At 42.3% G+C, this 12,342-nt stretch overlaps 3 protein-coding genes across 3 annotated transcripts; 2 read left to right on the forward strand and 1 right to left on the reverse strand.

Moving 5' to 3' along the window:
• Positions 1 to 23: 23 nt before the first annotated feature.
• Positions 24 to 1,849, reverse strand: O0I10_003630 (uncharacterized protein; the record flags this gene model as incomplete). Its single annotated transcript, XM_058483698.1, has 7 exons — positions 24 to 376; positions 432 to 552; positions 625 to 706; positions 757 to 1,288; positions 1,366 to 1,496; positions 1,559 to 1,629; positions 1,712 to 1,849. The coding sequence occupies 7 exons, from the start codon at positions 1,847 to 1,849 to the stop codon at positions 24 to 26; spliced, it is 1,428 nt and encodes a 475-aa protein (XP_058345496.1).
• Positions 1,850 to 2,948: 1,099 nt separating this feature from the next.
• Positions 2,949 to 3,673, forward strand: O0I10_003631 (uncharacterized protein; the record flags this gene model as incomplete). Its single annotated transcript, XM_058483699.1, has 3 exons — positions 2,949 to 3,222; positions 3,302 to 3,431; positions 3,493 to 3,673. 3 exons carry the CDS (start codon positions 2,949 to 2,951, stop codon positions 3,671 to 3,673), a joined length of 585 nt encoding a protein of 194 aa, XP_058345497.1.
• A 4,127-nt stretch (positions 3,674 to 7,800) lies between these two features.
• On the forward strand, positions 7,801 to 12,275 carry O0I10_003632 (uncharacterized protein; the record flags this gene model as incomplete). Its single annotated transcript, XM_058483700.1, has 5 exons — positions 7,801 to 8,481; positions 8,539 to 8,661; positions 8,711 to 10,296; positions 10,357 to 10,976; positions 11,032 to 12,275. 5 exons carry the CDS (start codon positions 7,801 to 7,803, stop codon positions 12,273 to 12,275), a joined length of 4,254 nt encoding a protein of 1,417 aa, XP_058345498.1.
• Between the last annotated feature and the right edge of the window lie 67 nt (positions 12,276 to 12,342).

Below are 12,342 nucleotides of genomic sequence, written 5' to 3' on the forward strand. Positions count from 1 at the left end.
CAAGGTTGAGTTGATGCCAAGTTCTAATCCGTTCGCATGGCCGTGTCTTCGTGCTTTATTGCCGAACCTGTCACCGATTGCGTAGTTGTCGATGGTTCTTTTTCGATCTTTGGTTTCGTGTCAGCTGTTGTTGCTGCTGCTGGTTCTTCTTGCTTTTCATTTTCTCCATCTTGTGGTGCTCTTTTGTTGGCACTACCCATGATTTCCAAGTTGGTCAATTTCCTTAGTGAGGCGGCTGCAACTCCGGCTGCTGTCTTTTGATGCATTTCACCAAACGTTTGCCAAACGTAGTTGATGCAATTGGCAGCTCCTGGTAAATCTTGAATCATTTTGGCAATCGTTGCATGCGTGAAACCATAGTAATCAGGTCCTGATGCTATTATAATCCAATATGAATCAACATGCCATGCGTGTAACGTTATCCTTTGTACCTGAATTGGAGTGATCCCGATTTCGGATTTCATTGGCACGCTTGACAATGGCTGTCCATACACCTGTTGCCGAGTTTGCAATAATAGGTTGATCCGGAGCATCTTCAGCGACGACTCGAAACTGAAAAAAAGGGTACCATGCATCAATGATAGCTCCTTCTCAAAGTGCACTACTTCCCCCCCTTCCACTCACCCTAGGTCCTTGATCCCCATTTTCTTCGACAGAGCACGTGTACACTGTGTTTGCATTTGGATTCGTCATGCTCAAATAGGTTCTAGTTTGCAACGTTAATGGTTATTGCAGGATAGGATGAAATGTGCTTACCTGCTCACTTTGAAACCTGGTGGCCATATGTAGCGATCGTTATGATAAGTTGGTAGAGGAACAACGCGACCCAAAGAGTGTACAGTGAGAATGCCAACTCGAGCAGGTAACTTGTATTCACCAGAAATGGGATCTTTCTCGATAGGTTGAACACGTCGTACTTTGGGCTCTGCTGTACTTCGGCGCATACGTTTGGGACGTGATGAAGGGACCATGCCGTTTTGGTGCATAACATCCATGATAGGTTGATTTGTAGGTGGCGTAGGTATAGGAGGTGGCGGTGGAGGAGGAGGAGGTGGTGGTGGTGGTGGTGGAGGACGATGAATTGGAGTGAGTTGCTGTGATGTTAATCTAGATGATGATGATGATGTTGGTGGTGGTGGTGTTGGCTGTGATTGATCGAATGATGATGTTGGCATTAATGATGGTCCTGTTGATCGATGAATTGTTGGTGGTATCTTGCTTGATATCGACATTCGAGATGACTCTTTTTCAATGGGTGATGGAATTGATGGATGTAAGGGAGAAGAATCTACCATTGACAATGTTATCAGAGTCATTGTGCCTAATAGGCAATCATGCATCTGCCTCTTTAGGATGTCTGCTTACCGTTTCCATCTCCAGCACTTGTTTCCACAATATCAGACAAGAAGTGGTCATCATCCTCGGTATTGGCTTTTCGTTTGCTGAATGTCTTTAACTTGGAAATGTCGTAGCTGCATAGCTGATCGAGAAGAATACTAGTAGAATTGGATGATGGTTAACATAACAATAATCGATAATGCAGAGATCAATCACTTACGTTTTCTCCTTGGCTAGTCGTCTGAGTCGTTTCCTCGCTCGACTTAGATCCTTGGTCAAGACTTCATTTTGCTGAAAAGTACAAGTGATGTAAATACGCAGTTAGCCTATTATCAAGTAGCATGCTTATGGCCTGTCACCCCCTCCTTCTTACTTCAGTGATCTCGCGAATTTGCTTTTTCAAGAGCTTGAACTTGTCAGCCGAAGGCTCGTTGTCTTTGTGTGCCATTGTCGTGGAAGGTGAATGTCGTTGATGGCCAAGTGTACCTTTTGGTGGTGTAGTCATAGTCATGGCAGGGGAAGACCTTGTCACCTATTAGTTTCTTCTATAGCTATTGTATTTGTTTGACATGCCTTACCTCCTTTGAATAAAATGGTATCCCACCAGCTAATAAGCGAATGACAATGGAAGGAATTGCAACTTTGTAACCGTGTGAAAGCTTTCGACGAGGTTGGTTTGTCTTTTCCCAAGAGAGTGGTTGGTACCTTTCGGTGACGTCGAAAAGTGCCGCCTGAATTTATGTTGGGGAACCTTTTCAAGAGATTCTCTCCTCCTTGTCAAATGCTCTGTTAGCACTCACCCACTTTCATCAAGTTATTCCTTTCTACATGATCTTACCTTATTGTAGCTTGATAATGAAACTTGTAACCTGTTTTACCAATCACGCTTCCATTCATCGATTTACTTTTTGGCACGTTATCAAGGTGCATAATACGACTTCTTGCCTTTGCCAATTACGGCTCCCCATATTGAGCACCGCTGCATATGGTCAAAATCAAAGGCAGTGAGGGTACTCAAGCAGACACAGCCAATCAATCGTGGTTGAGATGTTAACCGGTGCACAGGCATACGGTCTATTTCAGAATAAACTATGCTAACCGTTACTGCTATTATCATTTAATGACCTTATTATGCTGCGAGTGATGATGGGGTTATCCCCGCCCAAGTGAAACATTTCATACCTTCCCTTGTGTTGAGCTGCATTCATTATGCTATCTGATAAGTAATCGATCTTTCATTGTCCTCCTTTAAAAGTCTTGATGAGGTTGATGACGAGGACGTTGATGGCTACATTACAAAAGAATGGGTCCTAGCAACTCTTGTTAGTAGCGCGACTACACGTTGGATTGACGATCAAACAAATGGCTCTATTCATTAAAGACACCCTTTCCGATGTTCAATGATAACGATGGTGGTCATGGTACAAGTGACAGATATTTGTAAACATGACATAAATATGGTTTCTTTGTTTGTGGCGATCATGGACATCTCCTAAGAGGGTTAATGATGATTGGGATAACTTAACTCCGCATGCATGGATGGTTTGCATCTGCTCATTTTTTCACGTTTCACGTTTTACTCTCTTTCTTTTTCCCCAGCTTTTCTCATCATGAATAATTACGTTACACGCGCTGCTCTTGGCAAAGTAGCCGATCATGTTCAAAGCAAACCATCGATTGTCGAAACAGATCCTGAGATTCGAGCAGCTATGGAGACTGCTGTATCTTCTACCAAGAAGCACTGGTGGAAGAAACGTCCCCAAGCAGATATCATATTGAGTGCTCATGATCGCCAAATTCTAAGAACAGTCAAGAAGCGAGCGTGGTATCTGGATCGTGGATGCAAATGTTGTTGTCTACAAGTAGGATTGGATGGCGTCGTTGGTAAGTTGTTGATGATGGCACAGCCTTCTTGTTGCAAGTGATGATGATGATGATGACACTCACATGAAAATGAGAAAAGGCTTGATTCCAGTAGTAGGAGATCTTATCGGTGTCCTTTTGGCCTTGCACCTTGTAAAGGTCGCGTGTCGCGCAGACTTACCCAATCATATTATTGCCAAGATGCTAGTCAACGTGTTTATTGATTTTATGCAAGTGTGCTTTCAAAGTTGAGTGATACAATTACACTAACGCACCTATCCTTCCATCCAGTCTCGGATTGACTCCGATAGCAGGTGATGTAATGGACGTGCTTTACCAATGCAACTGGCGAAATGCCATGATCCTAGAAGAATACTTGTTCCTTCGACGTCGTGATGAGATTAGAGCTGAACATGGTGCTGCAGGCTATGGAAGTATCTTTATTTCCAAAAACGACAATAACGACAAATAAATTTAAGATCCGGTGGTAAAAAGACAAATTGTTAGTGAGCATTGCGAATAGCAAGAGCAATGATACGACTTACTTCTACCGGGCACGAGGCCCTACCCACCCGTCTTGGTGGGTCCTATCTTGTAACAAAATTCTTCTTGTGCGGATGGAGGGACACACGAACTGAATCTTGATGACGATGGAATTATGCTGAAAGATGTATGACAGACAGCACCACCGGACGACAGCCATTACAACCAAAAAGCGAAGACGCCACAAGAAAAAAACGACAAGGACAAGCCGGAAAAAAACCTCCTTCATGTGGTTTGAAATCAGCGAATATTAGATGAAATGAAACTGTGTAAAGAAAAAACCACCACTGAAGTATCACGGCCTTTTATATGCAAAATGCTGTGAGATATGTAAAGGGGAAATAGTCGTCGTATTGGTAAACAGTAATGAAGGAGAGGTTGTCTGTGTGGTGTATCCTATAACGGTAATACCTCATTCTTTGTCTGAAGATCAGGGGTATATAAAAATCATGAGACCGGTACAAAGGTCACCTAGTATGGTGTGTTTCCGGGGAATAACCATATTAATAAATCCAATGCTTAAAGCCATCAAAGAAGAAAATCTCGAGGTTCCGGGTTATATGGTTGACCGTTTTAGTAAACCGAAGAAAGATGTATTCTCGATTCCTTGCATGCAAGGAATCCAGAATAGCTGGGCGTTTACGATCGTCCTACCAATGGGTATTACAGTCATTTAAGAGGTTGAGAAGGAAAACCTTGGTATTGAGATTGATCGTTTTAGTAAACAAGGAAATAAGATTTTGAGAAGGAAAACCTTGGTACTGAAGATAAGGAAGTTGGTTATTTTAGTAAACAAAGAGGTCCGCCAATTTTTCATAGCACGCAGTCGAAAATACATGAAGGAGGTCGTTTGCGATCCTCCGACCAATGGATGTTACAATCATTTAAGAACGACTTTTTACTTTATTGGTAACTTGAAATGAAGGTGTTAAATTTCATCTCTTCATGCATAAGGGCTAAACACACATGCAGTCGTTTGTTTTTTGATCCGCCAACCAATGATTGATGTAATGCTTCAAGCTTCAACTTCGAAACTAAACACCTGCCTCATTACACTTTGATAGCATTAACAACAAGCGATATAACGTCTCCTGCAGCAGCCTGCAACCACCACGCGACCACTTTTCCTTGCAAACACTCCAAGAAGCAACCAAGCTAAACCGAGAACCAGAAAGGAAGATAGCTATTTTTCCTTCAATGCTGTATTACCAACACTACTTTAATATACGATTGAATAGCTTTTAGAATACAGAGCAAACCCATTCGGATATAGTGCATAATGGATGTGAATGTTAGGGGAAGTAAAGTTAAAACAGATAACAGGGACCTGATACAACCTTACAACTAATATTCTCCCTTAGAAAACCCTGTGGAAAGGTGCACTATGTCAGGTTTTCAAGATCTGAATATTAACCAGCGATTTGGAAGATCCAGAAAAGGCCCCATTAGGGGTGGTCATGCTGGATGTTGGTTGGAGCTCTGGGGGACTTGGATGCAGTACAACCAACTATGATTGGATAGGCAATCCTTGATGCGAGAATCTCACGGGGTAACTAAACAAATCTTCGTGTTTGTTTAGTATGATGTGGCGTTTCCGTGGTACAAAGAGCATCCCAAAAAGATGAACATTGACGTCTTAATGAGAACCCGCCATGTCGAATCGATTATTGCGTCAAAGTTTCAAGCGCGAAGCGTGTGATCTGATACCCAAGGCTCATGTAATCCATGATTTTCACAGTATCGGTGTCCCCATTTAAATTCTCAAAAAAAAAAGGTATGATTTTGGTTTGAATGGAGTTTCATCAACATGTCCTAGCGGAGCGTCTCACCAAATTTCAAGTCCAAAAACTGGAATCCCAAGGTACTGCATATTGGCTGGTGGTGACGCATCAACCCGGCGCATACCCGCTCCGACCCATTTATAATGTTTACCATATTACATACTTGCATTCAAAATCCTCTAATGAACCATGAGTTCTTTATGAGAACGAATTTGACCAGCATGTCGAAGCGTATAAAGCTTGCTGGTTAATTAATCGACACCAATGTTGTGGGTCCTGAAGATTGAAGGATATCATGGGTCTTCTATTTCACGCTAGGATATGAGAACATTGACAAAAGGGGTTTATTAGGTGGGATGTCATCCGGGAAAGAGCGACAAGAAACGGTGATAGCCGTGTTATTCATTGTCAAGTAGCTCATTCATGTCAAAACTAAAGACGGAGAAGAAATAAAATGGGTAACAAATGCCGAGGGGTAGATGTTGATAGGTTAATCTTATTGGTAGAGGGGTGCATGATCATTGGAGACATCCACGCGGTCACGCGCTAATGAAGCTAGACATGCATTTAGAAACAAAGAATATTATTCCGTCACAACTCAGCTCAAAGTTGGATTGACATGATATTCATTGTCTTATTGTAGTAGCCAGTTTACTAAAATATTGAAAGACTTTGGTTGACATCCGTGCTTGTTGCAAGAATCATTACAGCATTCATCATGTGACGGATAGTGTAAGATGAAAAACGAGTAATAGCATTTATCATAACAAAAGGGGTAATACTCGAAATAAAGTTGTCATGCATGCATGCACCCGCAAGGGAATCGTGTTTATGGATCTGGACCATCATCACACCATGCGATCATAATGACGATCATCACCATAAAAACCAGAGTGGTGAGAGTAATTTCGACCTCTTCTTTCTTCCCTTCAAGTTTTCCTCCAGAAAAATGGACCACCCTTACGAAACAGGAGAAAAAGTCTGCTATAGATTACCCGGTGATAGTAAGCATTATCCGTTATTCTTATTAGCTTATGTAGATTTTGGGATACATCACTCTAACATTTGCGTCGCTAGAAAACCTTCAGCGTATTGGAGTTATCAAAGCAGTCTATATCAATCCAGTGCAGAGAGTCCCGAAGGTAATTATTGAATACGTATCACGTGAATCTCGCTTACCAATGACCAATTTACAGACTTTATTGAAAGGACAAGGGAAGAAGCAGATGGATCAAGCGACAGAACAAGGCCCAGTCTTTTGTATTGAAGATTCTTTCAACGGAGCTTATACCTGTAAGTGCAAAAATGTATTGGTAGTAATACGGTTGACTAATATCGTGGTCTTCAGTGGTCCATTTGTCTTTAGTCGTCCATCGAATCAATAACCGACCTCGCTGAACTACCAACTCCATGGCTCATATCTTTGCATTCTTGATATATGTGTACAACCCACATCTTAACCGCCTGTATGGATATATTTTGGCTTTGACACAAAAATAAACGCCTTACAATTGCTTGGATGAATACTATTGCTGAAAAATCATGATATGAAACTTGATTACGACTCGATTCATACAACATGGAATATATGCGTTTTTAACAGGGATGAATGGATACTGAATAACGGTACCGGTTGCCAAATGTAGGATATCATTCTACATTGACAACTTCTCCCCCATTATTGTTGGTCCGGTTCATATTCGGATGGTGGTCTATAAACACCCACATAACATCTTCTTATAATAAAACTCGTTGATTCTTCTGGGTCATGTGTATAAGCGTATATGAAATGTGCGCGATTGACTCAAAAAGCCTCCATGTTTTCCTTGTAACAATATGCGTTTATGCTAAGCGATAGCGATGTTGACACTTTGGAATGGTGTTTATCAATTGTGCGTCAGAATCGATGATTTCGATAGTATACGGTCTCATAACGTAGGATACTGGCACCACGTATTATAGGGGGGGAGAGCTATCAACATTGTACCATATATAGGTATGGTGTTGGTTGTCCTCAGACAATGACGCTTGGAAAGACAATGACTACCTTTGGCCAGTATCCTGTATTTACAGGTACCTCGTCGACGGCAGTAAGCATATTTCTCTCCCGACTTTTTTGTCTTGTTATCCATCCGCATCCTTATACTACGTACCCTATTGTGATATCAACATCTCCTTTGCTTGAAACTAACAAATCTATCGCTTCGTAAGTCACGACAACAACAGTAAACCGGTATATCATCGAGGATTAACATCATATAATCTTACGTAGATTATGGGTATCAAAGGCCTACACCAATATTTACGAACATCAAACAGCTTGCAACAGGGTGTGAATGTTCCTCAGCAACTTGGTGAAAACAACACAAACACCATCTTTGTCGACTTTTGCTGTGAATTTTTCCAGCTTTTTCAGATCACTTCAGCATTGGAACTTTTTCGCCTTCAGCTTCGAGGTGCAAACACAGAAAATAACGTCAACACCTTCTATCTTGTACTGGGTGAATTCGTTGCCGTTGTGTTGGAGCGGCTTCATCATCTTCTTAACCAGGTACCAGGGCTTACTACTATATGCCTTGTTATCGATGGTGATCCGCTTTATGCCAAGAAGGAGACACACAAGGCACGCAAGCTACGTCGACAAGATGCTATCAAGTTGGCAAGAAGAAGGTTTCCGGGTAATCCCAACAACATTCCTGATCCCCAACTAAGCAAGTATGCGAAGCAATGGTTGACGTTCACTACGGCTATGAAGAACTTTATCGTTCAAGATTTGGTATTCCGTGGGCACCATCATTACGATGAAAATGATCCCAATCAACAAGGCATCGTTTATGTATCAGCTCCATTTGAAGCTGATCCAGTTGTCGTTCATTTGTCCAACAATCGACCAAACTCTGCAATCATCTCAAGGGACGGTGATTTGTTTGCGTATTATGGTGCTGTTGATGTTCCGGTAAGTAAAGCGTACAAGCTGTTTCGTGACTTGGTAGCTAATATTATTATTTGATAGCGTATCGTAAAGTTCAACTGGGACATTGGAGCACAATTTGGTCAAGGTGACATGACAACCAAACGCCAGCTATTGAATACATTAGCCGGTCATGATATAGCTGACGAACAAGAATTGGTCATGGTAAGCGCTTCATCAGTTTACGTAAACCAACGACTCATTATATTTTCAGGCTCAAATCGAATTCGCTGTTCATGCTGCTGCTTCCGGCAACGATTATGCCCACAACATACCTCAGATATCATTTAACAAGATCCATGAAAGCTTACAAGCATTACGTCCACATGCAGGAAATGCCAACAATGTCCTTCAAAGACTCATTGATGCATTGGGGAATCGGGTCACTCCTTTCTTTGTTCAAAGCTTCCAAGTTGCGTTATCACAATACGCTTATCCAATTGTGGGTGCAAATGGTCAACGCTCTGAAGCCATGCCCTTTGAAATCATTGGAAATGTTCTACAATACACTGGAGCTGAACCAGCATATCCAACCACTGGACCTCAACCACAAGGTTCGCGGTACACATTCCTTCCACCTGATGGTAGTTATTTCCAGGAGCAGTGGGGTCATACGAGTCCCGAGAACGTTGATCCTTTACGACCAGGACCCCCGCCAAGGTTGGTGTCACGTGCGAAAAAAGCAAAAAGAAACATTTCATCCAAGGTCAAGAAAATAAGGGCTTTCGTGGATAATCAGGAATTCAGGCATCCAGACGGTGAATCTTCGACCACATACTCACAAAAATCTCGATACAAGGTGACATGCCAAGCAGGACTATATTCTTCGGTGCTGGCTATAGACAAACGTAACGCCATTCAAGCTACCATCATTACGAATGCAATGCGTACTTTGGTCAACAAGATGTCCTTTGCAAGATTTGCTTGTCTCCATATTGCGGATATTGCCATGAGACAGGCATTCACCACCTTGAACCCACAACAGCGCTATGTGTTCTATTCTCGTTTTTTCGATGAAGATACCGAGATACGCGAAGAAACTTGGCGTAGACTTGTCTATTGTGCTATGAATTACCAACCTGGTAGTACAATTACTACATACGAAGATCGCGGAGCAGCAATAGTGGCCACTGTTTCAGATAGAGTTAACGACATTGTGGATGTTAACGGCAATATACACAATGGCAACCATCACCTTTTCAAGGCCTATGAAGGCGATGTTGCGTACATCTACCTTTACCATCTTATGCAAGATGAACCAGTTACTTGCCATATTTTTCTCAAAGCAAGAAAAATATGGTACAGTGGAGAATTCGGTATGCTTCACGGATTAGTGCCTGCAAGTCTTTACATGGGAACCATGGTGACCGAGATTGTACATGAACTCGATTTGTCGTTTCGCCAAAATGTCGTCAAAAATTTCAGGGCAAGGTATTGTGATTACCTGCGACGACGATTACAAGAGACTGCGCAGTGTCCACAAGGTTGGGATAATAATGAAGATTTCCGCAACACGATTATCCAAGCGGTACAAGCCCAAACACGGCAACAAGCTATAAACACCGTCCAACAAGACCAGAATATTGCTCCAGGCATTCGGCCTGCTGTCAACAATTTTGTTCAAAGAATGCACAGCAAATATCATATGAATCTACAAGGATTTGATCATAACGTGTGTATACAAGAGTTGATCAATGAAGCAACGGTTCCTCTGCAATGGCCTGCCAACCGAGATCGTCTCGTTCGTTATATTTTCCAGCAAATTTGGAACGTACCACTGTATTCAGGCGAAGACAATAGGTATAACAATTTTAATGTACTCATTACAGGTAGCTAATCTTGTTATTTATTATTACATAGGGACATCGATGAGCAAGCCGATAACCAACAGGCATATCAAGATATACAGAATCTACCCCCGGGTATCCAAGATGCTATTACCGACTTCATAAATGGTGAGCGCGATCTTCAAGTCATCGACATACCAGTCCAACAATATGATCTTCGTGCATGTCTCGGTATTGAGCCTCCTGGTGAACCACAAGTGATTAATGAACCGAATCCTGTTGAACTTGGAACAGTACGCCCTCGTAATGGTAATGGTAATGGTAACGGCAACCATAACGCCAATCCTGACGACAATGCAAATTACCTTGGTAATGCGGACGACGATGAGTTTGAGGAAGATGACCTTGAAGACGAGTACTACGGCCGTCCACTTAAGGGATTGGCAACAAGACTTGTTCCGCTTATGGTGTATATGCTCCAGCATTGTAATGGGTACCTTACTTTCCCTCTGACTCCACATCAGCCATGGGGCCCCATTGCGATACCTTTCAATCACAGCGGCGTAAAAGAAATGTTCTTTACGGGAAATCATTTCAAACATTTAGTGACTCCTCAAATCAGTGATATGCAACAACGTATTATCGACGCCATCCAAGGTGGACACATGGAAATTGCAGATCAGTTAGAGCAAGGTAAACAAAAATGAATATGTTATATGTAAGTTTACTTACATAATATGTTCTTCAGAATTGGACACCATGAACGCCGAGATCAAAAAATTCATTGATTTGCCATACAGAGTCAATCGTTTCAATCAGTTATTTGATATCAAGAGATGCGCGACAATAATCAACGGTGAAAAACAAGTGACCAATCGTGGCTATTTACGGTGGTTAGGTTCTTATATTCCTGGGACCAGTACAAAACGTTTTACACCAAGACGGTTGATCCGTACCGATGGTATGCGCATCTACGTCATTTATGCTGACTGGTTGCGTGGTAAACGAGAAGGTGTCCAGGCCCGGTTCATGACGGAGTCACGGAGAACAACTCGGGAAGCAATGATCCCGTTGCTCTCCCCTGCCAATGAAGGGATGCGTCAAGGTGTAGATTTATCAGATTCATACCGTGGTGTCGTTGGTATGGATTTTGGAGAAGTTTGTCCGGTGGCTTCGGTCTATAGGCCCACTGTTTCTACGTTGCAAGGGTCACAGCTGGTTATTAAGAGAGGTTTTCTATACGGTCGAACTTTCTTGAACCGCGACCAATACAACAACATGAAGGCTGCAAATGGCATTGACCAGTTACTTTCCGAGTTGGGTACATCGACTTATCAAGGAACATACGAACAATTGATGCAGTACTTGGATTTGATCAAGGGAAACACCAGGGCGTATCGACTATGGATGTTCCAATCCAAGGCTTCGGTAATGAGATTCAAATGGGATAACTTCATGTCTTTGCGTTCGAGGTTGGATCAAGCTTGCTCCCTGGTCATTAACCAAGCTTCGGCAACTAATGATGATGATGACGACGACAGACCTTTGATATTCGGATTCGGCTTGGATGGTATCAGTCAACGTAACAGGCGTGGCGCTGTCGCACCTATGGATCAAAAGCTCATCAACGCCTTATTCCATAAAATCAAGCAAACGAATCGCTTAAAAGATAGGGAAGATCGTGATATATGCACTCGAGTGGACGAATACATGACTTCACAGACATGTTGCCGTTGTATTAAGGAAAGTGTAATAAGCCAAGTCAACTATCTTGTCCGTCAGGCCACCATTTTCGATCGCATGGCACAAAATGCACAAGGTCAAGTAGAGGTTTTGCGAGTCGTTCGATGCCAGCATAACGATCAGCACACATACCATCGCGATGGCAACGCTGCCGAAAATATGGCGACTATACTCCGTTATATGATACGTTTCCAACAGCGACCACTCCGCTTCATCAGACAATCGCGTTTACCTCAAGAACAGCAATAAGTAGTAGACTTTTTTTGTATGTATGATGTTCCTCGATCGATTGTTCTTTCAAGTCATGCATACCCTC

Source organism: Lichtheimia ornata (assembly GCF_029851405.1).
Source record: "Lichtheimia ornata isolate CBS 291.66 chromosome Unknown scaffold00012, whole genome shotgun sequence".
In the NCBI taxonomy this organism is placed as follows: Eukaryota; Fungi; Mucoromycota; class Mucoromycetes; order Mucorales; family Lichtheimiaceae; genus Lichtheimia; species Lichtheimia ornata.